The sequence below is a fragment of the Equus quagga genome, chromosome 17 (assembly GCF_021613505.1).
Source record: "Equus quagga isolate Etosha38 chromosome 17, UCLA_HA_Equagga_1.0, whole genome shotgun sequence".
In the NCBI taxonomy this organism is placed as follows: domain Eukaryota; kingdom Metazoa; phylum Chordata; class Mammalia; order Perissodactyla; family Equidae; genus Equus; species Equus quagga.
Window position 1 is genome coordinate 875,276 of NC_060283.1, and position 27,819 is coordinate 903,094.

General features: G+C 43.3%; 1 protein-coding gene across 3 annotated transcripts in view; it reads right to left on the reverse strand.

The window, feature by feature from the left end:
- AP2A2 (adaptor related protein complex 2 subunit alpha 2) overlaps positions 1-27,819 on the reverse strand; it is a 96,819-nt gene that overhangs the window by 55,945 nt on the left and 13,055 nt on the right. For all 3 annotated transcript variants that reach the window (XM_046643285.1, XM_046643286.1, XM_046643288.1), the window contains exon 2: positions 8,714-8,782. In XM_046643285.1, the coding sequence (XP_046499241.1) occupies positions 8,714-8,782 (69 nt within the window). The remainder of the gene's footprint in view (positions 1-8,713; positions 8,783-27,819) is intronic.

Genomic DNA, 27,819 nt, shown 5'->3' on the forward strand with positions numbered 1-27,819 from the left:
CCCTCTGAGCTTCTCTGCTCTCCAGCTGGCTCACCTACCCGCCCTGGTCCAGGAAGGGGCCTCCAGATTTGTTCTCCTGGGAGCTCTCCTTCAGCCCCAGGCCACACCGCCCCCTTGTATCTTAGTCACTCTTACCAGAGCTCAGTAATTCTTTACAGTAAACATCCCTAACTCTGACTGTGGTTTCTCTCTCCTGACTGGACCAGACTGAGACAGTCCTTAAAATGTTAGTTTCAATATTGGGCTAGAATTGTTTTTTGATTCCACTAATTTCAAACTGTTAACCAGAGCCTTTTCTGAGCTGTAAATGGGGATGATGGTAGTGACACCCATATCCCTGCTTGGGAAAGCTGGCCACAAACTACAAATGCATCCTGACTGAGGATCAGGGTCCAGGCTGTGTCCTGGGGTCCCTCAACTTCTCTAAGGCCCGCTCCTCACTGGGCCGTTAAGGAAATGAAGCAGGACACTGCTCCAGGGGCTTAGTGGCACCTGGAACAACGTGAGACCACCACTGAAGCTAATGAGGACCATATTTCACAGGCTCTTGAGATGCATGCTGGTTTCAGAATGTGAAAAATGTGAAAAAAAAATCTTAGAATGACTAAAACCTGATTTTTTTCTTTTATGAGGAAGATTAGCCCTGAGCTAACATCTGGCGCCAATCCTCCTCTTTTTACTGAGGAAGAGTGGCCCAGAGCTAATATCTGTGCCCATCTTCCTCTACTTTATGTGGGACGCTGCCACAGCATGGCTTGATAAGCAGTGCATAGGTCCCCACCTGGGATCCAAACCGGCGAATCCTGGGCCACTGAAGAGGAGCATGCAAATTTAACAGCTGCACCACTGGGCCAGCCCCATAAAACCTGATATTTTTACAACAAAATATCAAATAGATAAAACACAAGACTGGAGAGTGGGCTGGTCACCACAGCATCTGGACACATGGACATGCTTCCTCTTCCTCAAGTGCCGAGGCCAGAGGGAATGATAGGCGCCCTTGACAGTCACCCGCCATCTGGGTCAGAGCCAGGTCGGCCCTCTGCACCCCACATGACGGGGCTCCCCAGCACCTGCCGCTCCTGCTTTGTTCCTGCCGCAGCCTGGGACCACACCCCGGCTCTAGCACCAGTTAACCTAATAACCACCCACTCGTCACTCATGCTTCTCAGGCCCCATCCTGACTCTTTAACAGTGGCTATGGTCAAAAATAGTCCAAGATAACCCCTTTTTAAGAATAGGGAAAGGTAGCCAGCCCAGTGTCTGTAAGCTTTGCTTATGACTCTAGGAGGCCTCAGGCTGACACAAATTTGCCATTTGTGCCTTAAGGACAGGACCCCTGTGCTAAACACAGACATGGCCCCCAGACACATAGGTTTCTAAACCTCTAGCCTCTACCAGGGTTTGGGAGGTCACACATGCACCCACATAAAGGTGGGGAGAGGGCTCCTAGCCCACTGTGAGAACTGAGCCTGACCACCCCGAGTCAGACCCTACCCTGCCAACGAAGTGTTCTCATGTGACAACTAAGACGCTGAGAATAATCTCCAGGTCTCCGCACGATGCAGGAATAACTTTCTGTCACTAGGAAAAGGTGACCAAGACCCAGACTCTTCTGGATGATTTCTAGGCTGTGACCCTTTTTTCACCCTTCCTCTCACAGAGATGGGTGCTCAACGCATCTTATTCTGTTCAAAGAGGTAAAAAGGATAAGACACCAAGGGCAGACAGGAAGTCCCCTGCTTCTGCACTGTGCTGGTACCACTGCCTCCAAGGCTCCCCTCACCCCATGTCAGGTAAAGTGTCCCCTCCTCTGTGAAATGTCTCACAACGGCTGGTTCCAGAGTATTGCCTTCCCTCCCCAGTGTCCCCACAGACCCGGGGCATGTTCTTCACTCTCTATAAAGCTCAACTGATTTTAGCTGTTTAAAAAGGGAGATGTGAATTAAAACCACAAGAAGGTACCACTATAGTCCCAGTAGAGTAACTACAATTTAACAGATTAACCATAGCAAGTGCTGGCGAGGCTATGGAGGAACCGGGACTCTCACAGGGCTGCTGGGAAGCACGATGGTGCAGCCACTCCGGAAAACAGTGTGGCTGTCTCGTAAAAAGTAAAACACACACCTTCCATATGACCCAGCCAGTCCACTCCTAGGTATCGACCCAAAAGAAATGAAAATACACATCCACACTCTGACTTGCACACCAATATTCACAGCAGCTTTACTCACAACAGTGGAGAACTGGGAAAAACCCAAATGCCCATCAACTGGTGAGCAAAGCACGCTGTGTGGGAACCAATCACTGACACCCGTGACGTGAACAAACCCTGACAGCACTGTGCTCACTCACAGAAAGTGACGCAGAAGACGCGACGCCACACAATTCCTTTCACATGAAATTTCTAGAAACAACAAAACCATAGTGACAGAAAGCAGATCAATGGCGGCTGGGGAAGGTGGTTAAGAGCAAAGGGGCACCAGGGGACATTCTGGAGTGGTGGAAACGTTCTCTATTTCGTCTGTGGTGCTGCTGGCTGCATGAATACACGCATTTGCCAAAATTCAAAGTGCACGTTTAAAACGAGTGAATTTTATTTCAAACATACTGTATCTCATAAAGACACTTTTTAAAAATTACTCCATCAAAATATTCCAGGAAAAAACAAGAGCAAAAGATGAAAGCACATTACAAAATGATGGAAACTGGTAAAGCTGGGCAAGGAACACCTGCAAGAGAACAGTATAATAAACCCCCTGACATGTAAGCTTTCATGTTTCCTCAGTAAAAAGTTCTGGGTTTTTAAAGTCTTTCTACACCTACAATAACATACATTCTTTATGGGAACTTTTTCTATTCATCTCTGTAGCCCTCGTGCCTGGAACTTAGTGAACACCGCCAGCAGTTATTTAGCAAATCCATGTACGCCATCTGGTCAACTTCTGAAGACAATCAATAGCAGGAAATTACCATATCTCTGCTTACATACAACACAACAGTTTTTCTCTGAAGGTTTCAAAGTTGAGGGTATGCCAGTTAATGTCATCACAACTACACCGTTCCACCTCAAAATTTAGTGGCTACACAACCAGCAGGGATTTTTTGCTCAAGAGACTGCAAGTCAGCCGGGGCTTGGCTGGGGCTGCCTTCACCACCCTAGTCACCCGAGTTGCATCTGGACCTGCTCTGTGTGTCTCCCAGCCTCCCGACCCAGCCGCAACCCAAGCATGTGCTTCTCACGGAGAAGATGGGAAATGAGCAACCCCCCTTCAAGTTTAGGTTTGCGAGTGGCACACAGACACTGTCTCCATCCCACAGGCCATGTCACATGACCAAGCCCCACCTCCTTCCTCAAATGATAGCGCTCACCAGGGGAACCACTGGCCTCCAGCTTTCTTGACGGCAAGGTTTTTATCTATAGATGCAGCTCTCTCGTGTTCCTGGGACTACCGAAGTTTTACCATGCTTTGTCTGTTTGCTAAGTATTTTACTTCTACATGTATTTTTAATTTCACAAACATTATTATACACAGAGATTGTGTAAATTTACCTACGTATCTACCACTTCTTTCCTTCTTTTCTGTATCTATTTTTCATGTGGGATTATTTTGCTTCTGGTCTGAAGTAGATCAGAATTTCCCTCAGTATGGGCCCTCTGGTGAGAAATTCTCTCCATTTTTGTCTGAAAAGGGTCTTTTTTAGTTTCACTCTTAAAAGACCTTGTTGCTAGGTAACGGTTCCAGTGGGCTGTTATTTTCCAGCATTTGAGTTTTCCATGTGGTTCCACCTCCCTTGTCACTGGGAGAAGCCAGGTGTCAGCATACATGTCGCTCCTCTGAAGACAGCCCACCTTTTTGCCTCTGTGGCTACTTTTAAGCTTTCCTCTCTTTGGATTTATACATTTTCACAATAATGTGTCTACGTGTAGATTTCATTTTATTTATCTGAACTGTTTGCTGAATCTGTGGTTTGGTGAATTTCCTGAATTCTTGAAAGTTCTCGGGCCCACCATTCCTCCTTTCCCTCTGGACACCAATGAGGCCTTCCAGACCCTTCCCCACACCCCATGTCTCCCACCCACTCTGCAGTTTGCCCTTTTGTCCTCCATCTGGGCCACGTTCAGGAGAGGGATTTTTCTCACCTATCTTTCAGAACATTAAATCTCTCTCCAACCATGTCTGTCATTATGTCTGGCCATTGAGTCCTTCCTTTTGATTACTGTGTCTCAGTTCTAGAACTTCCATCTGATCAATTTCAAAATCTGCTGTGTCTACAGTTGGCAAGTTTCCTACTGAAATTTTCAAGTTTGCCTTTTATCTCTTTAAAAATGGTAAAGCTGGGACTGGCCCTGCAGCCGAGTAGTTAAGTTCGCACGCTCCGCTCTGGCAGCCCAGGGTTTCACCGGTTTGGATCCTGGGCGCAGACACAGTACCGCTTATCAGGCCATGCTGAGGTGGCATCCCATACAGCACAACCAGAGGCACCCATAACTAGAATATACAACTATGTACTGGGGGGCTTTGTGGAGAAGAAGAAAAAAAAAAGAAGACTGGCAACAATTGTTAGCTCAGGTGCCAATCTTTAAAAAAAAAAATGGTAAAGCTAGTTCTCTACCATAATCTGAATCTGGTGTCAGAGGTCTTTGTGATTCTGTTTCTGCTGTCTCTGCTGGTTCTTGCTCATCACGTCTTGCATCTCTGTGTGCCTGATTATCTGTGACTGCATGATGGACATTATATGTGAAAAATTATCTGTAGGAATCATTTGCAGCCTACAATGACAATATCTTCCTCCAGAGAAGCCTGTTTTTCTTACCTTAGTTTAAGTTCAAGGCTTGAGGTTCTGCAGAGCATCCAGAGGTTAGAAGCCCAGCTGCAAGTCTATGACAGGACGGGCTCACTTCCACTTCACTCTTGCCCTAAGGGCACTGCCTTGGAGGGCCTCAGTCTAAAGTGGAAGGGGGTCTCTACTTTGGTGGGCTCTGGGCTTTGACTTTTCTCCTTCTAGACCAGAGCTACTCAACCTCAGCACTTTGACATCTCAGGCCAGATAATTCTTAATGGGGGGCTGTAAGGTGTTTAGCACCGTCCTGGCCTCCACCCACCAGATGGCAGTAGCACACCCCATCCCTAGTTCTGACAACCAAAAATGCCTCCAGGTCTTGCCAAATGTCTCCTGGAGGGCAAAATCACTCTGATGGACAACCACCCCTACAGACTTCCAAGGTCATCAAAAATAGAGCTCTGTTTCGTAGCTGTTTCTTTGGGATTACCAAATGCTCTCAAGGCACAAACAGCTGAGTGCTGCACTTGCTTCCGTGGGCACTTTCCTTCTCCCACATAAGGCCCAGTGATTCTTTTTTCTTGTTACTCTATGATGCTTCAAGACTTTTTTAAATCCTGTGTCTCTTTTTAAGTTGTTTTCAGTGGAAGAGCTGGTCTACGTCTGCATCACTGTCCAAAGTGGCAGCTTCTAGCCACACACAGCTACTAAGCAATTGACTATGGCTGGTCTGAACTGGGTGTGCTCTAAGTGTAAAACACACATGAAACTTCGAAGACTTGGTGTGAAAAAATGTAAAACATCTCAGTAAGTTTTTTTTATTCATTACACATTGTAACGATAATATTCTAGGTATATTGAGTTAAATAAAATACATTAAAATTAGTTTCATCTGCTTCTTTTTACTTAACATGGCTACTAGAAGATTTGGAATTAGGTGTGTGTGTGTTTGTGACTTGCACTATATTTCTACTGGACAGCACAGATCTAAATCATCTCAGCTACCATAACGGGAAGCTCCCCAGGGCACACTCTCTGAGGACAAGGTTTTCTCTTGTCTGCTACCATTCAGGGCATACACATGCTCAATAAACACCAGCTGGTGAACAGTAAGAGGGAGCCTCCTGCCCTATCTAGGCAGCCTTAGCTTAGACAGGCATGAAGGCGAAGAAACTAAAGTCTTGTTTGTCCCAAAACATTTATACAGACGCTTTGAAGATTACCATCGAAGGGCAATGACCTCTTTTTATAATAACAACATGATTAACATTTGTTAGGCTCTCACTTTCTGCTGAGGAATTTATATATATTTCTGCATATAAACACAACTAGTGAAGCAGACACGGACTCTCCCTTCAAAAAGGGACTGGAGCTGCCAAGAGTACGGCCAGCGACAGGGGTTAGCTTTGTCAGGTTCTGCCTTCCTCAGCTTTCAAGGGGGCAGGACAAGGGCTCAGCCCCATTCCCACCCAATGCCAGACTCCTCTAAGAGGCAATCTTCACTCCAAAGCTCCCTAATGGGCCAGTGACAACTTCAGCAGACCAGCATCTCCATCTGAGGCTTCCCTGCTCTCTCTGACCCTGCTTCCTCCCTCTACTTTTCACTGGTGGTCCTCTCTAATCAATCTTCATCCTCTAATCCCATCTCAGGGTCTGCTGAATGGAGAACCCAGCCTGAGATAATCAGTACCCCATTTTACAGCTGAGAAAAAGACGCAGAAGAGTAAGTAACTTGACAAAGTGACACAGCAAATAAGCATCACTGGGGCGGGGAAATGAATCTGGGGTAGTCGGGGCAACTTCATTCTTCACCACCACATCATGGTCCCTCCCTTTTAGAAGCAATGAAAGTTATAGACACCTCACCAGAGAAGATGTACAGATGGCAAATAAGCACAAATAAGCTCCACGTCACATGTCATCAGAGAAATGCAAATTAAAACAGCAGTAAGATGTCACTACACACCTACCAGTGTGGCCAAAATCCAGACCACTGACAACGATAAATGCTGGTGAGGATGCGGAGCAACAGACACTCTCCTTCTCTGCTGGAGGGATTGCAAAGCAGTACAGCCACTTTGGAAGACAGTTTGGTGGTTCTTAACAAAACTAAAATGCTCTCACCACACGATCCAGCAATCACACTCCTTGGTATTTACCCAAAGGAGCTGAAAACTTACATCCACACAAAAACCTGCACACAGATGTTTACAACAGCTTTATTTACAAGTGCTGACACTTGGAAGCAACCAAGATGCCCGATAGTAGGTGGATGGATAAACTGTGCTCCATCCAGACAGTGGAATATCATTCAGCACAAAAAAGAAATGAGCCATCAAGCCATGAAAAGACATGAAGGAAACTTAAATGCATATTATTAAGTGAAGGAAGCCAATCTGAAAAGGCCACATACTGTATGATTCCAACTTTATGAAATTCTGGAAAAGGCAAAACTACAGAGACAATAGAGAGACCAGTGGTTGCCAGGGGTTAGCGGAGAGGGAGGGACGAACAGGCGGAGCACAGAGGACTTTTAGGACAGTGAAACTAATCTGCGCAACACTGGAATGGTGGACACACGTCATTATACATTTGTCCAAACCCACAGAATATGTAACAGCAAGAGTGAATACTGATGTAAACTGTGGACCTTGGGGTGATGACGACATGTCAACGTAGGTTCAAGCACTGTAACGAACTTCCCTCTCTGGTGGGGGATGGTGATACTGGGAGGCTGTGCGTGCATGGGGGCAGGGGGTATACAGGAAACTTCTGCACCTTCCTCTCAGTTTTGCTGTGAACCTAAAATTGCGCTAAAAAAAAATAAAGTCTTTATTATAGAAGTCTTTGTTAAAAAAAAAATTAATGAAAAATTTTTCTAAAAGCAAGACAAGTTATAGACACCACCCCCACCCTCAAAAAAACAAATATATATAAGCAAACCATTTCACACACAATTTCAGGAGTTTCACAGACCATCTAGAGGATCTTTGGACCTGGTTAAAAATATTAACCATATTACTCTCCCTAGGGCTCAACAGGGGATATACCAGTTAGTAACAGCTCAAATCCCACTTGTTTTTGCATCACCTGATAAAGCAGGATATCCATTCTCAAGCCCTGAAAAAGCATCCATTCCAAGAAATTCACCCTCTGCCTGTCCCTCCAGTTCCTCAGGGTTCAATCCTAGCCCTCTCCTCTATTCATTGTTTCTGGGCAATTTTAGCCACTCTCACAGCTAAAGTCTGCTCAGAGACTTGAACCAGGTCTCAAACCTGTAAAAATTAACTGAAAAACTAAGGCTTAAAGGATAACAAGCCTTTCACAAATATGTCCTAAAGTCTGAAAATCTACCCTTTACAATCTTCAAAATGAGGATGTTCAGGGAAGGTGTACTCCCCAGAAACTGGCTTACGGAAAGGCGGTCTACCTGGGTGGATTAGGTAACATGGTACGTTACTCATTTCATTAACAGCGGAAAACACTTCAACACAGGAAGTGCTCAGATCACTTGATAATACTTCAAACAAATAATGAGCAGCCTCAGGGAGAGCATTTCTTCATTTGAGATCATACTTTGAGCCCCTAATACATTGGGTCTGTGGCTCACACCACTCCTGGCCCTTTTGGAGAAGAGGCCACGAGCGGAAGGAGCCGCTCTAGATTAGCGTCCTTCCAGCTCCAGGAAAAGATCGGGTCCCTGGAGGGGTCACGCTATCTGATCAACTGCACACAAACCATCAAACAACTCAAGAATAACCAATGGCTTGACTTTAAACACTCTTTAATTTTAACAGAGCCATGATAGTAAACATGCTAACTGAGAACTAAACTTTAGTTTGAAGTGAAAAAACATAAAGATGACACTAAAAGATTAAGCCCCTACCATATACAAAATTTACAACAGAACGTTTCATGACACACTTACCTTTAAATTTTGATCTAATGTTTGCCAGCTCTTTGTTTATTCTCTTTATTTCTGCTTCCTTACTTTTGCCTAGAAAAAGAGAACACAAATGCGTTCTTACTTTAACTGATTTCTAAACAAACGCCCATTCCCTAACAAGACTGACACATCACCATTAAAGGCAGAATCACCGCTGTCAGGAGCCCAAGGAAAGAAGCAATCTGCTCCAACCAAAGCCAGTGCGGAGGCCCTGAGGCAGACCCGCAAACCTGACAGCGCCAGGCTAGTCCATAAGCACCACCCAGGAAAGCAGCCACTCCATGAGGGGAAGTGATTGCTGGCACCATTTTTAACTCCATCTTTTGCCACAGTTCTGGAATTGGAAGCACTCAAAATACCTGCTGAATGTTTTCCACAATAAATCATTATCAGCTAATAGTTTACTCTTAAAACTGACTTTTACGGCCATAGATAATTTTCCAAAGTATAAAGTTTCAACTACTGCAGGCTTCCAATTTTCCTTCCTTATGAAATTCACCAGCCGACAAAATCTGATAAGTTCACTTTTATAATATTCACTGAAGTTTAGGAATGCTCCATTATACGAAAAAGGGATGAAAGGTACATTATATTTATGACAAACTCTAGCTGCATCCTAGATCTACTGCTAAATTAGCCTTAATTCAACGAACATTTGCATGTATGGAACATGTCCGACGTGGACTGGAGATCGAACCATATTCAGTTTTCCTCCACCTTGACTAACTGTGGAAACTGAGGCCTAGAGAGCACAGGCGATTTTTTTGAGTCTATTCATCTTAACAAGTACTGTAAAAATACAAGAAATTATTCATCACACAGGATAAAGTAAGTCGCATGCACAAACAAGTCTGTGTAAATTTCCATCACGTTCTGAAAGAAGGAATAAAGTTTACTATTAAAGACCCTTTCCAGGCGAGCCCTTGGTTTAGTGATTGTATTTTCAGTGGGAAGAAAGGCTTCCACAGCAGCCACCACCCCAGAAGACTCCCAGCCCCGGGTGCTCACAGAGGCACAGCCACTGGGCTCACCCATGCCCTCCTCCAGAAATGCCATCCACTCGGCTCAGCCTCTAGCACAGCCCCTCTTGGAACTTATCTCGCCTCTCCCAGAAGGCAAGCTCCCTCTCTCCAGGACACTCCCAAACAGCACTTATCTTTCACTACTAACTTACTAATAAATGGAGTTTAATATCTGCTAAATTAAAGGAACACTCTTTTGAGCCGATCCTACCCTAGCAAGCCCCCAATGGAGTGGCTGGTCAGACAGGACCATGTGGCCGGCTCACTCGCCCGGCACTATTCGGGGTGCTGGGACTTACAGGTTAAGGCAGTACTTCCTGCCCTTGGGGAGCTGCCATTCCAGTTGGGGGTGAGGGTGGAGGCTGGAGACCTTTAATAAAACAAGCATAGCAGTCAGCTCTGGGGAACAAGGAGTGCAGGCTGGGAGGAGACACCCAAATCTCCTTTGCCAGTCACTCTCTCTTCCCAGCCCTGACCTCGTGTAGCCAGAGGGCTGGTCAGAGCAGCGCCCCAGCTCCTCCATCTGTAAGAAGCTGAGCAGCTGAAGGCCCCCTGAGGAGTCAAGGAGCACCGTGTAGAGCAGCGGGCCTGAGGACTGTGAGTGACGGGTCAACAGAAAACTTTTTCTTAAAAAGTAGTATGTTTGCTGAGGTAGGCCTTTTGGATCTGGCTGAAAGGGCCATGAAAACAATGTCTTGGGAGCCTTCTGCCATACCCACAAAGACTGCAGGCAGCGTCACACAGCCTGGAGTGTACAAGCAAAGCCCTGTGCATAGGAGGGCACACACGTGTGTGCCTGTGTGTGCATGCGTGTGTGTCTCCAACAAGGTGTCCAGGAATCTGTGTCTGAGCCCCTCCCTCTGGCGTGTGCACCCTACCTACCCAAGTCCTAGTGAAGAAACCCCCTGGGTGGCAGGAACTTAATTGTGCAGAGAGTCACAAAGGGTCAGATCTAGAGCAGAAATAATAAAAAGACGGGAAGGCAGCAGAAAGAAAAAATAATGCAAAATGAGCTAAATCATCTCCACGAGGGAAATCTATAGATACTACTCAAGATTGATAAATCGCAAAATAACTAAAAGCATATAATTTAGAGTTATGGGGAAACCACCAGGAGCAATAGAAACAAACGGCTAAACCACACACCCTCTGTGGAACAAGACAGGGCTTGGGCAAGAAGCTAGGGCTTTTCATCCAAAGCTTTTTCTTTAATTGGCCAATTTACAACAAACACACACACATTTTTTCTCAATCAGGGCAGGTCAAGGTTCTCCTGGAGAGGCACAGGCATATGATGACAAGAGCAGGCTTCAGAGCCAGGCATGTGAAGCTGGAATCCAAGAGCGGCCTCTAATTTGCTCTGCAACCAATGGTAAATTACTTCACATCTCTGAGCGCAGTTCCCTCAAGGGGAAAATCACTGAAAGCCAGAAGACCTCATGGCAATACATCTGCGTACGAGAAGACAGAGAAAAGAACGGCGTATCAGCCAGACCTGAGGACAGGAGAGCCCTAAGCAGAACCAGGTTAGCTCAGAGGGCTGAGTGAGAGGACCAGTGGGCTGGAGCGGCCTGGCCCCGGCCTCCCACTGAGCAGAGCCTCCAGGCCTGGAGTCCACACTGAGCAGAGAGGAACACAGCGACACGGGACACGGAGGGTCCACAGGAGCAGGCAGGCAGAGCCAGGGACGCCAGCAGAGGAGAGCTGTGTGCAGCAGAAAAGCCACCCTGGGCTGTGCCTCCACGGACAGCTCAGAAAACTAAGTTCACAGAAAAATAAGCCACACGAAGCTACGGAGGTCAAATTCCATACAAAGAGACCACAACAAAAAGGAGAACAAAGAGCAGAACAACGGACATTGTTCCTACAAACAATGAAAGCTCCTCAGAAAGAAGTCCCCAAAGAATAGATCAAAATTGGAGCCCTCCATTTTGAAATACGCTAACAGACGTCAACAAAGTATAAAAGACATTCAAAAGTCCATTAGAAAACCTCAGATATTAGGTAAAAGAAATCAGGAAAATTAGAAATAAAAATCATTTTAGGGGGCCGGCCTGGTGGCATAGTGGTTAAGTTCACACACTCCGCTTTGACAGCCCAGGGTTTGCCAGTTTGGATCCCGGGCACAGACCTCCACAATGGTCATCAAGCCATGCTGTGGCAGTATCCCACATATAAAATAGAGGAAGATTCCCACAGATGTTAGCTCAGGGACAATCTTCCTCAAGCAAAAAAAAAAAAAAAAGAGGAAGGTTGGTAACAGATGTTAACTCAGGGCCAATCTTCCTCACCGAAAAAAAATCAACAATAAATCATTTTAGAAATGAAGAATAAAAGAACAAATAAACACGACAGGGGTCTCGAAAGAAACAGAAAATGAAAAAAAAGAAAATTACTTAACTCAAAAAGAAATGAAGAAACAGATAAAGAATTCAAAAGAAAGTAGCAAATATTGAAAACAGACAAAGATGCAACATATGGATAGTAGGTGTCCCTCAGGAAGACAACCAACTGAGCAGTGGAGCAGACTAACACACGCCTTTGAAAATGCCTTCCTGAAATTAAACAAACTAAAGATTTCAAACCACGTAAAAAACCACACCTCATTCCTGTGAATATCGACCCCAAATAATATACACCAGCACATAGCCTAATAAAATTATTGGACTTTAAAGAAAAAGAAAAAAATCCTTTGAACATCCAGTAAACAAGAGCAAGCAGCTTATACAACAAAGAAAACCAGATACCCTCAGATTGTGGCATCGCTTTACACCAGAAGAAAAGGGTGAAAACACTTAAGATATGCAAGGAAAATAAATGTGAGGCAGGGATTTCACATCCAGCACAATTAGCCTCAAGTGTACCAACCTCAACAACTTGTGAGAACTGAGAGCAATGATGTGCCCCAGGCCCTTTTCGCATCCAGAGAATGAGTTTCCAACATCCAAAGTTAGCGAGCACATGATCGAAGGAACTGAGTGAGCATCAAGCATTGAAGTGAGGGTGAAAGGGAGCGCGTGCAGTAACAGCATCGCTCAGATGATACACTTAGATCAGGCACAGCTGCTCCAGGGCGGGGCAGGAGGGGGGACTGGATGAGTGCACAGTGACAGTGGTGGGGTCAGAGCCTGTCGTGGGTGCAACCCAGGATAAAGTTCATGAGTGATGAGGACACAGTCTAACTGGATCATCCCCAGCATCCTTGAGATTCCTGGTGTGGAAGAAGTTCAAGGGAAAACCCTCACCATCCTGAACTTAAGCGGCAGTCCACAACAACCTCAGGAGGCATCTTCCCTTGAAGACAAGTATGTATATTTCCTAGAGCAGTTAGAAGGATTATGCCTGGGAGCCACGAGCACCACCACACCCAGACTATGGTCTGGGAGCACCTTTTCTCCCAACTAGGCTTCCTGGAGAAAGTGCTGGCTCCAGGACTGGGGCAAGGCACACGACAAGCCTGGATCTGCTGCCTACGGAGGATTGTCAAAGACCACAGACCACCAGAGCCACGGCAAAAACACTCAGCACCCTAATAAAGAGACTCCATTAACCAAAGGCGGGACAGCCTGAGCTTCAAAAAAGATAAAAAGACCAATGATCAAAATTCACAAAAACATTAAAATCTGTGAGTTCAAAATTACATTTAAAAAAACACCTAGGGGCTGGCCCCGTGGCTGAGTGGTTGACTTCGTGCGCTCTGCTGCAGGCGGCCCAGTGTTTCGTTGGTTCGAGTCCTGGGCGCGGACATGGCACTGCTCGTCAAACCATGCTGGGGCAGCGTCCCACATACCACAGCTAAAAGGACCCACACCGAAGAATATACAGCTATGTACCAGGGGGCTTTGGGGAGAAAAAGGAAAAAAATAAAATCTTTAAAAAAAAAAACCACCTAATTGGTCACCTGACTTCAGAAGACGTTAAGGAACAAGTTATCGTGAAAACTGGTAAATAAAGAGAAAGAATGAGCTATCCTGCCTCTTCCAGATGAACCATCCCCTGGGGAATCAGACAGTACCTACAGGGAAAGGTTTCTTTATAAAACAATTACAAGTCGATGAAAAAGAAATTGCTGAACGAGAATATCACCATTTTGCCTCCCCAAAGGAATGAATGGAGCCAGGCAGAGGACGTGGACAGCTGCTAGCCCCACAAAAACAGAATCGGCCAGAAACAGCAAGAGCCCCATACGAAAGAGCAGGGCACCACCTGGAGTCTGGCGGAGGGGCAGCTCCATGTGATGTGGCCTTTGGAGCCAGCTGCCGGAGAGCCAAGAACGTGGTGAAACACGCCACGACCGCTACAACTTAACGTTCCGGGTCTTCAACAGACCATTGTAAGGAAAAGAAATGGGCACAGATTAAAAGATTAAAGAACACAGAATGTTTAGAAACAGGAAGACCAAACCATAGTGTTCAGGATACCCCCTTGGTTGAGAAACCTATAAAGGACACAAAGAACCCAGCCCTGGTGGTAGGCTTGCGGGTAGGCGAATGGGACAGAGCATGTGGCAGGGCTTCCGGGGTGGTTACCTGGGTGGAAGCCACAATTATGTTCCCCTTATAATAATTCATTCATCTTTAAACATGGGTTTTGTGTGATTTTCTGTATCTGTGTTTTACTTTACAACAAAAAAGAAAAAATAGAAGTCGAGTGCCTTGTGAGGCAATGGACTCCCCAACTCCAGAAATGTTCAAGCTGAAGCTGAATGTTCTCCTACCTCCGGCAGGGTCCTTGGATCCATCTGTCCATGGATTCCCATGTACAAAACCCGAGTCTCTTCCAAGGGCAGAGGATGCGGTCCACACCCCTTGTGTGGCCTATGTTGAAGGCCCCACGGTTCTGGGCCCTGCTCACCATTCACTCTCCCTCCCTTAAGGGGGCAGCCCAGAGAGATTCACTGGAGCCCCAGCCATGCCTGCTTTCCCCAACCCTGGTCCTCAGGCATTCTACCACCTCTACAATAGTTGCCCCTCCTCTCCTCCAACTAAGCAGTGAGGTTGTCACCTCTTTGAGAAACCCCCTTAACCCCCCAACACGGTTAGGGGCCCCCCTGTGTGTTGCCACAGTGAATTCTAGTCTCTCAGACACTTCCTGTCACTGTCCCCAGCCGCTTCTCCCACCTCAACAGGTACATCCCCCACAGGGCAGGATGACCAAGGCAGCCCCACGAGGAGAGGCAGGTTTGCCTGCCTGGGAGCTCATGAGATGGTGCAGGGACACAGACGGTGGAGGGCCCGGAGCTGGAGCCCATCTGGGCTCAGGTCTAGGCTGTTGCCTCAATGCCTTCGTCTCACGGTAGAGACACCACCATGAGGATCAAGGAGTACAAGCCTCACACAGTGCCCAGCACCTAAGCCCACAAACACTAGCCCTTATCTGGATGGCGGCTGTTGCTTTTACTCAGCTGAGCAAGGCTGTCCCTAAGTGTTAAAGCCTAGAAAAGCCACAGGGGAATTCCATCGGGAAAGCTGCCACACGGGTTCAAACACACCTACCTGAGGTAAGGTTCTCAGAAAAATCTAGTATGACTATGGATGACTGATAGTCCACACGCAGATTAACACATCTGAATCAATAGTTATGTCCAAAGTTTAGCCAAGTGCCCTGGAAGGACACCTCTCCCACTGTGCATGGTGGGGTGAGGACACCGCAGAGCAATCTGTGCACTGGGGCCCATCAGGAGCTTCCCTGGCAAAGGCTAGTTCATGCTCACTCAAGCTGCACTTCTCTCCAGGCAGAGGGCCTCACCAACAACCCCAGCCGCCCCATACTGCTGGGAGCAGATGTAGCAAAAAACCTTATCTTTTTAGGTAAAGAATTTGCTTTGGGGGTGGTGGAGGGAGTTCCTGCCCTGGCCTGACTTCAGAAACCAGTTTTGAAAGAGAAGAGCATCCGCAGGAGTACCTGCGGGCAGTGGTAAGCCCTGCCACGCTTGTGGTTTGATCTTTGCTCCACACTGAAGAGATCCTGGTCTTTCCACCCTGCGTCACCTCTATCTAAAATGCAGCAGGTCTGTTGGCCACTGAGGACACCGCGCTTCTAACAAGCAATTCCCACAACGGACTTAGGAGCTCTGGTGGCTAATGAGTAACCCAGACCAGCCCACAGCCACTGCCCAAAAACAAGCTACAATCTGGGCCCAGTAAGTAGCAAAGAATGCACCCTGGGGACAGGCTTTGAAAAAGCTCTTGGATTTTTAGAATTAGCGCCTCTGGTCATCTTCTAGAATAACATGCTGGTTAATGATTTCTTCTTGTTTGCAAGCTGAACTAATCAACTGACAGTATTAGTGTTCTGGGAAGAGCCTAAATTCAGAAAGAAAGAGTACAGGAGCCTATCACAGCTTATTATAAAAATACCAAACCGCCAAAATCCTAAGGTAATAAATCTGAAATTTACAAATTTTACAAGAGCCTATTTTTGAAGGAAGGTATCATTCCTCAACACTGTACTGAAGGTGGTCAGGACAGAGGTCAACAGAGCAAACTCTGCAACCCAGCCTGGACTGGAATGCCATTCCCTGTCTTACTGGTGACGTGACCCTGGACCATCAACTTAACCTCTCTCCATCTCACCTTCTCCTTCATCAAACGGGAGTACCACCCATCAAAGGGCTGCGATGAGGACCTGGTAAGATAACAATGAAAGCACACATGAAGCACGGTCTGACCCCAGGAGGCTGTCATGATCACCACCAGGGATATTCCCTACATTTTCTCTTTATTAATGCACAGGAAGGAGGGGCCTCAGAACAGAAATCCTCAACCACAACAAACTGGAATAAAAGATTTCAAAGATTACTACAAGTTGTTACACCACGGAAGACAAAGCCGCATTTGAGTCTGACAAATGTTAACTGTATTCTATCTTTTTTAACAGCTTTATTGAGATCTGGTGCACATATCATACAATTCACTCATTTAAAGCATATAATTCAATGGCTTTTAGTATATTCAGAGTTGTGCATCCATCACCACAATCTAATTTTACAAAATCTTCATCTCCCCAAAAAGAAACCCCATACCTATTAGCAGTCATTCACCAACCCCTCCCTCCTCCAGCCCCCGGCAACAACTAATCTACTTTCTATCTCTATAGATTTGCCTCTTCTAAACATTTTATGTAAACAGAATCATACATTGTGTGGTATTTGTGACTGGCTCCTTTCACTCAGCATAATGTTTTCAAGTAGCATGAATCAGTACTTCATCTCCTTTTACTGCAGAATACTGCATTATATGGATATACCACATCTTGTTAACCATTCATCATTTGATGGATATTTGGGTTGTTTCCACTTTTTGGCTATTAGAGATAATGTTGGTATGAACACTTATGTACAAGTTTTCGTGTGAACATCAGTTTTCATTTCTCTTGGGTGGACACAGAGTGAACTTGCTGGGCCATATGATAATTCTATGTTGAACATCTTGAGAAAGTGACAAGATGTCTTCCCAAAGGGCAGTACCATTTTACATCACCACCAGAAAAGAATGAGGGTTCCAATTTCTACACAATTTTGTCAACACTTACTATTGTCCTTCTCCTTTGTTATAGCCATCTAGTGAGTATCAAAAGGTATCTCATTGTGGTTTTGATTTGCATTTGCCTAATGGCTTTTAATGTGCTTATTGGACATTGATATACCTACTTTGGAGAAATGTATATTCAAATACTTTATCTGTTTTTAGTTGGGTTATTCATCTTAGATATTCTGGATGCAAGCCTTTTATCAGGTACATGATTTTCAAGTATTTTCTCTCCTTCTTGGGTTGTCTTTTCACTCTCTTGATAGTATTTTGCAGCACAAAAGTTTTTAATTTTGATGAAGTCCAATTAATTTTTTATCTCTATTTATACTTTTGTTGTATATCTAAGAAACCATTTCCCAAGGTCACAAAGATTTACTCCTACGTTTTCTTGTAAGATTTTTATAGCTTCAGCTTTTGCATTTAGGTTTATGACCCACGACTTCTTTTCCCCTATGAATTGTCTTGGCACTCTTGTCAAAAATCAACTGGCCAAAAACGTAAAGGTTTATTTCTGTGCTCTCAATATTATTCCATTGATCTATATACCAGAACAACACGGTCTTGATCACTTTGTTTTAAGCTCTGGAATAGGGAAGTGAATCCTCCAACTTTGTTCTACTTTTTCAAGACTATTTTGACTACTCTGGGTCCCTTACCTTTCTATATGAATTTTAAGATCACCTTGTCTCAGGAAAAAAGGCACCTAGGATTTTTTTTATAAGGACTGCATTAAATCTATAGATCAACTGGGGATTGTTGATATCTTAACAATAGTAACTCTTCCAATCCATGAACATGGGATATATTTCCATTTATTGAGGACTCCTTCACTTCCTTTCACCAATATTTTGTAACTAAGTGTACAAGCCTTGCACTTCTTTTGTTAAAACTTATTGTTACACGTTTTATTCTTTTTGATGCTATAATAAATGGAATTGTTTCCTTCATTGCTGGTGTACAGAAACACAATGGATTTTTCTCTATTGGTTTTATATCCTGCAACCTTGCTGAACTCATTTATAATTCTAACCTAAGATTCTTTAGTATTTTCTATATGCAAGACAAAAGCAGATATACATAGAGATCATTCTACCTATTCCTTTCCAACCCAGATGCCTTTTATTCCTTTTTCATTTGTAACTGCCCAAGCTAGAACCTCCAGTACAATATTAAATAGAAGCAGTGAGAGCAAACATCCTTGTCATGTCCCTGACTTTAGGGGGAAACGTCCAGTCTTTCACCATGAAGTGGGACCTTAGCTGTAGATTTTTCATAGATATCCTTTATCAAGTCAAGGAAGTTCCCTTCCATTTCTAGTTTGTTGAGGGTTTTTTATCATAAAAGTGTATTAGGTTTTGTTAAATGGTTTTTCTGCATCTATTGATACGATCATGTGTATTTAGTTCTTTATTGTATAATACGGTGAATTACACCGATTTTTCAGATGTTAAGCCAACTTTAAATTCCTGAGATAAATCTCCCTTGGACCTGGTGTATAATCTTTTCTATATGTGCTGGATTCAGTTGGCTAGTATTTGACTGAGGATTTTGACTTCTATATTCACTATGGATTTTGGCCAGTAGTTTTCTTTCCTGTGATGTCTTTGTCTGGTTTTGCTATCAGGGTAATACTGACCTCATAGAATGAATTGGGAAGTGTTCCCTCTTCTTCTATTTTTTCAAAGAGTCTGTAAAGGATTCGTATTGATTATTTAAGTGTTTGGTAGAATTCACCAGTGAAGCCACCTGGGTCAAGGTTTGTTCTTGTGAGAAGTTCTTAAATTATTAATTCAATCTCTTGTTATAAATCTACTCAAATATTTCTTCTTGAGTCAGTTTATTTGTGTCTTTCTAGGAATTTCTCCATCCTATCTAAGTTATCTAATTTTTCATATAATTATTCATGGCATTCTCTTATAATCCTTTTTATTTCTGTAAAGTCAGTAGTAATGCCCCTTCTTTCATTCCTGACTTTAGCAATTTGAGCCTTCTCTCTTTTTTTTCTTGGTCAGGCTACCAAAAGGTTTGTCAGTTTTGTCGATCTTTTCAAGGAACCAATCTTTGATCTAATCTTTGTTACTTCCTTTTTTTCTGAATGCTTTGGGTTTTGTTTGCTCTTCGTTTTCTGGTTTCTTAAGGCAGATTATTAGGTTAATGATTAGAGATCTTTTTTAATGTAGGTATTTCCAGCTATAAATTTCCACCAAGCACTGCTTTCACTGCATCCCATAAGTTTTGGTATGCGGTGTTTTTATTTTCATTTATCTCAAATATTTATTCTCCCTTGTTTTCTTCATTGACACACTGGTTATTTAGAAGTATGTTTAATTTCCACATATTTATGAATTTCCCAAATTTCCTGTTACTGATTTCTAATTTCTCCATTGTGGTTGGAGAATATACTTTGTAGATTTCAACCCTTTTAAATTTATTGAAGCTTTTTTCATGACGTAATATATGGTCTTCTCTGAATAACGTTTCATGTGCACTTGAGAACAATGTATGTATTCTGCTCTTGTTGGCTGGAGTAGTCTATGGATGTCTACTAGGTCTCGTTGGTTTATAGTGCTGTTCTAGTCTTCTGTTCATTGATGATCCTCTGTCTAGTTGTATCTATTCCTGAAAGTAGGGTATTGAAGTGTCCAACTATTATTGTTACATTATCTATTTCTCTCTTCAATTCTTCATGTATTTTGCTTCATGCATTTGGGGCTCTGTTATTAGAAACAGATCTATTTATAATTGATGTATCTTCTTGAGAGATTTACCCTTTATCATTATAAAATGTTCTTCTATGTCTCCAGTAATAATTTTTGTCTTAAAATCTATTTTGTCTGATATTACTATAGCCACTCCAGCTCTCTTCTGGTTACTATTTGTAGGCATATTATTTTCTCCCTTTCATCTGTATCTTTTAATCTACAGTGTCTCCTGAAGGCAGTACATAGTTGGATCATGTTTTTTTTAATCCACTCTGCCAATCTCTGCTTTTTAATTCAAGTGTTTAATCCATTTACACTTAAGATAATTACTGATAACATACGATTTACATCTGCCATTTTGCTATATTTCTTCTGTGTCTTATATCTTTGTTCCTGTATTCTTCCATCACTGTTTTCTGATGTGTTAAATAGATATTTTTTAGTGCACCATTTTAAACTCCTTGTTTATTTTACTACTTTTTTTAGTTACTTTCTTAGTAGTTGCCTGAGGATTATAATTAACACTTTAACTTAAAACAACCTAGTTTGGGTTAATACAAACTTAATTTTAATAGTATAGAGAAATATTGCTCCAATATAGCTCTGTTCCCCCCCTTTGCATTATTATTGTCATACAAATTATATCTTCACACATTATGAGCCCATCAGTACAGTTTTATTTAAACTGTATTAAAATCAATTAAAATTGTTTTATGTATATGATTTTTAAATCAAATAGAAAACAAAAAGTTACAAAAACATTCTTATCCTGTCTTTTATATTTATCTATGTAGCTGTCTTTACCACTGCTCTTTATTTCTACATGTATTCTTCCATCTAGTGTCCTCTCATTTTAGCCTGAAGGACTCCCTTTAGTATTTACTGTAGAGCAGGTCAGCTGTCAACAAATTCCCTCATTCTTGTTTATTTAGCAATATCTTAATTTCTCCATTTTTGAAGGATGGTTTTACTGGATACAGAATTATTGATTGACAGTCTCTTCCTTTCAGCATTTTATATATGTCAACCCACTGCCTTCTGGTCTCCATGGTTATGGATGAGAAGCCAGCTGTTAATCTTGAGGACCTCTTGAAGATGATGATGAGTCATTTTCCTCTTGCTACTTTCAGCAGTTTGACTACCATGTGTCTAGGGATTGAGCTCCTTGACTTTATCCTGTTTGGAGGTATTCTTGGATGTTTACATTAATGTTTGTCACCAAATTTGGCAAATTTATATCTTCAAATATTCTTTCTGCATCTTTCTCCTTCTCCTCTCTTTATGGGACTCCAATTATGAATATATCAGTATGCCTGATGGTGTCCCACAGGTCTCTGAGGCTCTGTTCCTTTTTCTTCATCTTTTCACTTTTTATTACTCAAAATAGGTCTATATTTACCTTAATATACATCTTAATTTAATTATCTTAACAAACCTATTCTCTCTTCTTGTCAGCCCAAATCTGCTATTTAGCCCCTCTATTTATTGTATTTTCAACTCCAGAATTTCCATTTGGTTTTTATTGATATTCTCTATTTGATGAGACATCATTCTCATATTTTCCTTTAGTTCTTTTGACATGGCTTCTTTTAGTTCTTAGAACATATTTATAATAGCCAATTTAAAGTCCTCGTCTACTAAATTCAACAGCTGGACCTTTCAAGGATGGTTTCCATTGACTACTTTTTTCCTGCGTAAAGACTATATTTTCCTGTTTCTTTGTGCATCTCATAATTTCTTATTGAAAACCGGGTATTTTAGATAATGTAATGTGGCAACTCTGGAAATCAGATTTCCCCCCCTTCTCAGGTACTGTTTGCTGTTTGCTGTTACTGTTGTTGTTGTTGCTGCTACCACTGTTGTTTGTTTAGTGACTTTCCTGAACTAGTTCTTTAAAGTCTGTAATTCCCTATCATTTACAGCTACTAAAGTCTTTGCTCAGTTAGCTTAATGGTCAGTTAATGACTGGTCAGGGATTTGCTTAAATGTCTTGAACCAAAAAGTGCCAGACATTGCCAAGAAACATGTTCAATACTCCAACAGTTACAATTCTGCCTGTGCCTTCACTTCTTATTTGTAAAGGGACCCAAGATTAGCCAGAGGTGAGAGACTGAGGCCCTCTCAAGTCTTCCTTTGGCACATGCAGTCTTCTAAACGTGCAGCCTTCTAAATCCACAGGACTCCATCAGACCTTTCAAAGCCCCCTAACGGCACGTCATTCTTCACACCTTCCTTTTAAGATTTTGGCCAAACTCCCGTTTGCCCCCAACTCTGATACTAAACAATTGCCACTGATTGTTTTCCACAAACACACTAAGGACAGAGCTTTTCCCACTAAGCAAGGTCAAATAACAATAAGCTCTGCAAATGAGGTTTTTCCAGAAAGCTGCAAGACAGGTCAAATAGTAATAACAGTCTGAGAATGGGACTTTTAGGAAGGCTCCAAATCTGATCTGTCCCCCTCAACGGCTGCAAGGCTGCTGATTTTCATAGCTATCTGGTTGTGAGGATGACAATTTTCAATGCTACAATCATGGGAGAAGAGAATGAGAGTAGGTCAAGTTAGAGGTCTAGCAGTTTCTCCTGAATAAATCCTCCTTGTTTCAGCCTTTGGTTCAATTCCAGAGTTCTGACAAAGTTGATTTGGACCATTTTTACCAGTGTTTTCATTGCTTTTATGGAAGAGTAGATTTACAGACGTCCTCTCTCCACCATTCTACCTAAACGGCATTTCTGCTATAGATTCAAAGCCACTATGAATAAAGAGTACTTCACTATTCATGCCTCCTGTCAATTTTGATTTCTAAATCTCCAAAATCCACCCCTACCTTTCCATTCCTATTGCCTTGATTTAGACCCTCACCATCTCCTCTAGACCACAGCAATCAATTTTTTCCTAACTGGCTTTCCTGCCTCCAAGCCTAGTCTAAAATCCATCCTCATTCAAATGACTATTATACTAATAAAAAATAAATTGCACGATGTCACTTTCCTGCTTAAAATATGTTAATGGTTGGGGGCTGGCCCCATGGCGGAGTGGTTAAGTTCGGCGCTCCGCTGCAGGCGGCCCAGTGTTTCACTGGTTCGAATCCTGGGCGCGGACATGGCACTGCTCATCAAACCATGCTGAGGCAGCGTCCCACATGCCACAACTAGAAGGACCTACAACTAGGAATATACAACTATGTACTAGGGGGCTTTGGGGAGAAAAAGGAAAAAATAAAATCTTTAAAAAAATATATGTTAATGGTCCACATCCTAGAGAGGAGATTCCCCATAATCTGGTTTTGGCCTGCCTTTCCTACCTTGGTCTCCTGCCACATCCCATCACCTACAAGGCACTACTCGTACTAGGAACTACCCACAACTCCTTGAGGGTATCCTGCTGCCACTCACACCTGTCTGCAGTGTGACGCATTGTCTTCCTCCCTTTCCTGGATCATGCCCCTACACCCTGTCAGCTTAGCAAGACCTGACCCAAGCATTACTCCTGTATTATCATACCTGACCACCCTCTCCTAAGCTGATAGTCACTCACTTTCACTATTCATCTCACACCACTTACCACACTGCATTACAAGGGCTTGAGCTATTCCAAGGATAGGAACCATGAGTCATTACCCTTCGTGTTTCATATGCCAAAAAAAAAGCCACAGTCTTTATAATGTTCGACACAAGGTCCTACACCACCTGTCCCCCCACCTCCATTACCCCTCTGACCTAACCTCCTACTATCTTCCTGTTGGCTCACTCTATTTCAGCCCCACAGGCCTCCTGCTGTTTCCTCTATATACTGGCTATCTTCCCTCATGAAGGCCTTTGTACTTGATGTTCCTTCTGTCCAAGATGTCTTCCCCCTAACTTCTATGTGGCCCAGTGCCTTCAAGTCTTTGCTCAAATCTTACCTTCACAGTGAGACCAATCCTGGTGACCCTATTTGAAGCTGAAAACCCACAACCCCATATTTCCCATCACCTTCTCTCCTTAATTTTTCTCTATTGTACTTACTGTCTTCTAATATACAACATCATTTTCTTCATTATGTTCTTTCTCCAACCACAAGAATATAAGCTCCATGTGAGCAGTAAGTTTTGTCTATTTTCATTGCTGTAGTCTCAGAACCCAGGACACTGCCTGGTATTTAGTAGGTGCCCAAAAGACATTTGGTGAACAATCAGTGCCCAGCATACAGCATCTGTAAGAGCAAATGCATCTGAGTACTTACAACATGCTAAAAACTGTTCCAAGAACTTTTAAGAAATTGAGCTAGAAAACAACTAACACTTATTGAGCCCTGGAATCGCCACCAATGCAGGTGATGTTTTTATCTCCAACAGAAAACTCTCCTTCAAAGTCCTCCCTCTTCCTCACATCCATCCTATCAGTGAATTTTGTCCATTTTTCCTCCAAAGGAATGCTCTATTCTCACCATCTCCATTGCCACCAACGTCTCTTGTTTGGACTATAACAACTTTCACTTTCCACAACTGGGCTCCTCCAACCTATTTTCCACAGAGAAGCCTTTTAAATATAATTAGAGCTGTCATTCATTTGATTTTCCTCAGCAGCTTCCTATATGACACCTAAAAGAAACAGACTCATTGCCAGGGCCTTCAAGGCCCAGCACATTCTAGCCTCCACCCAGCAATCTGCCTTCACTTCTGCCTCTCTCCCTCCCATTCACTACACTCAGCTGAGCGGGTCTTTCAAGTTCTGAAGGAGAACTAGTTCTTTACTGCCCCCCCTACCCCCAGCCCTTCTCCTCTCAGCAGGCTGGTCCAAGACAGCTTCAGGATCCAGCTCACAAGTCTACTCCTTCAGAGAGGCCTTCTATGAACACCCTACCTCAGGCAGTCTCCCTTTCAGCCTCTACCATGATGAAGTATAGGGTAAAAAATATTTCTATTTTTAAAAGTTTAAGTTCAGGGTTTAAAGTAACTCTTCGGAAAATTTAGGTATCCAAACTCCCCTGGATTGACTCACCATTACCATTAATAGAATTTACTGACTTAATCATAAAGCGAAATTTCCATTTACTATCTTCCATTACCAGCAAGAAACTGCCTCATCAACACAGATCATGTCACTGAAACAATCCTATCACATACCTATCTCCCTTGCTTTGATTTCTGTGTTTCAGAGCACTGCAAACTAAACCTGTAAGAAGTGGGGATGCAAAAATATATACTGTATTGTTCTGTTTAATGGAAAACAAGGTCTTCCCTGCTTGCTTGCTTCAGGTAAAAACCAGAATAAATGCCACAGAGTCACAGTTCTTTTTAAAATTCCACTTAGAAATACATGCCAAACAAGCTTTATAGTAAGAGCCACCTGCCCAAATTAGATTTAATAATAAAAGGTATTTTTAAGAATTAAAAAATAGGGGCTGGCCCCGTGGCCAAGTGGTTAAGTTTGCACGCTCCGCTGCAGGCGGCCCAGTGTTTCGTTGGTTCGAATCCTGGGCGCGGACATGGCACTGCTCATCAAACCACGCTGAGGCAGCAACCCACATGCCACAACTAGAAGGACCCACAACGAAGAATATACAACTATGTACCGGGGGGCTTTGGGGAGAAAAAGGAAAAAATAAAATCTTAAAAAAATAAAAATAAAAAAAAAATAAAAGCACTAAAAGTCAAATTATTCTTTCCCAAAGCTTTCTCTCAAGGAGTGATTAATCCAAGTATAAATAATGGCCATAAAGGCCATGAAGGTCCCTGTGGATGTATAATATATAAAACTAGTCAAAAACGTACTTAAAAGGAGAAGACTGTATGACAAGAGCAGTCACCCCAATTTTGGACCCTTGCAAGAGATGGTCAAGTGGTAACTGACTCAGCCTAACAGAGCAAGCTGGAACCCAGCTGCCCGCAGGACGGAGGACCAGTTAAAGTGAACCTTCTCACAGAGAACCAGAAAAGGCTCAGGAATTGAAGGTGCCAGGTGCTTCAGGAGGCAGACATCAGGAGCATGGGCTGGAAGTCCATATAAGGAGCAGCAGACTCCCTCCACCAGACCCTGCAGCCAGGCAATCCCAGCAGAAGACAAGAGAATTCCCCTCTGGAAATGCAGGAACACAGAAGCTGCAGGCCTGGTGACACCCTGAGTGGCAGGGTGAGGTGCCATCCTAAGAAAAGCACAACTGGGGCCGGCCCCGTGGCCGAGTGGTTAAGTTCACATGCTCCGCTTCGGTAGCCCAGGGTTTCACCAGTTCAAATCCTGGGCATGGACATGGCACCACTCATTGGGCCATGCTGAGGTGGTGTCCCACATGCCACAACTAAAAAGACCCACAACTAAAATACACAACTATGTACTGGGGGGATTTGGGAAGAAAAAGCAGGAAAAAAAAAGAAGATGATTGGCAACAGTTGTTAGCTCAGGTGCCAATCTTAAAAAAAAAAGTCACAACTGAGTGACAGATTCACTAAATGTGGAGACACTACCTCCCAGAATAACGGCAGCCAGGCTTACAATGCCCACCCACCCCACCAAACAAGAGAGGAGTCTGAAGAGTTATTCGGAGGAAGACTGAAAGGATGACTGACATGTATGCACCCCAAACGAAAGAGAGATCCCTCATCCGTCACCGTGCAGTGGGGCCTCCTGCCCATGCTGGCTGATGCTGGTACGTGTGAGTGGACAGATAACGACCACCAGGCATCCAGGAAGGTCTCACAGCATGAGACAGAGACCAAAACAAACCTACAGAAAATGAATTCAGAGCAAAGAGGCTATGCCGAGAAGGAAACTCCAAAACAATGAATAGTTTTACATAGATAAGAGAAAATACAGCTTTAAGAACCAGATGTCACCAAAACAGGAACACTCAGACAATAAGAAAGCCCTCAAATTATAAAAGTGATAGCAGAAATAAAAAATTCTAAAGAAGGGCTAGAGGGCAAAGATGAGAGTCTCAGAAAACAGAACATCACAAGGACTAAGAAATGAAAGATGAGTGATAGAAAGCCAAGAAAATGTAAGCCAGGAGGTCCAAATTTCAGCTATTATTAGAGGATTACTGAAAAAAGGAGAAAGTGAAAGGAAATTATCAAAGAAACAAAACAAGAACATTTCCCCCAAACCCAAAGCACATGAGTTTCCACACTGAACAATGTCATGAACCACCACACCTGGGTACAGCATCTTAAAATTTCAGACCACTGGAAACCAAGAGCAGAGCCATGCCTTCAAAATTGAGGAAAAGTTATTTCCAGTCTAAATTCTACCCAAGCCAAATTCTGAATTAAGGATGATAATAAAAAACACACTTTTTTTCAAAACTGCGAAATCTCAGAAACAATTTTACCTCCTACATGCTCTTCCTCAGGTGCACAAAAGACATGCACCACCAAACTGAGTGCAAATGCACACAAGCCTAGAGGAGAGAGACGCAGACTCCAAAGAACAGAGGTCCAGCCAGAGAGAAGCCCCTCGGCACTAGGGTGAAGAGAAGTCACAGAGGGCAGCATGAGCAATGACCTGACAGCAGAACTGACCACTCCAGGAAGGACATTCCCAACAGGGAAAGGAGAGGCTGAGAGGCTACCTGCTGCATCTGACCACGTGAAGGGGGGTCTTACAGTCACATCCAAACCTGGGGCTGAAGAGCAACAGATGCATTAAAAAGTAAGCAAAGTCAAAGACAACAGTTCTTTCTCCAAAGAAATTAAAAGTTGAACCATATTCTCAGCTGAGAAGAATACTTTCAGATGTTAAATGCTATACATCAATTAGATATAACATTGTGACACACTAGAGAATGGAAGAAGGAAAGCTTGGGTAAGTTAAATCCTCATCTTCCATAGTAAAAAGTCAATAAATAATGACTA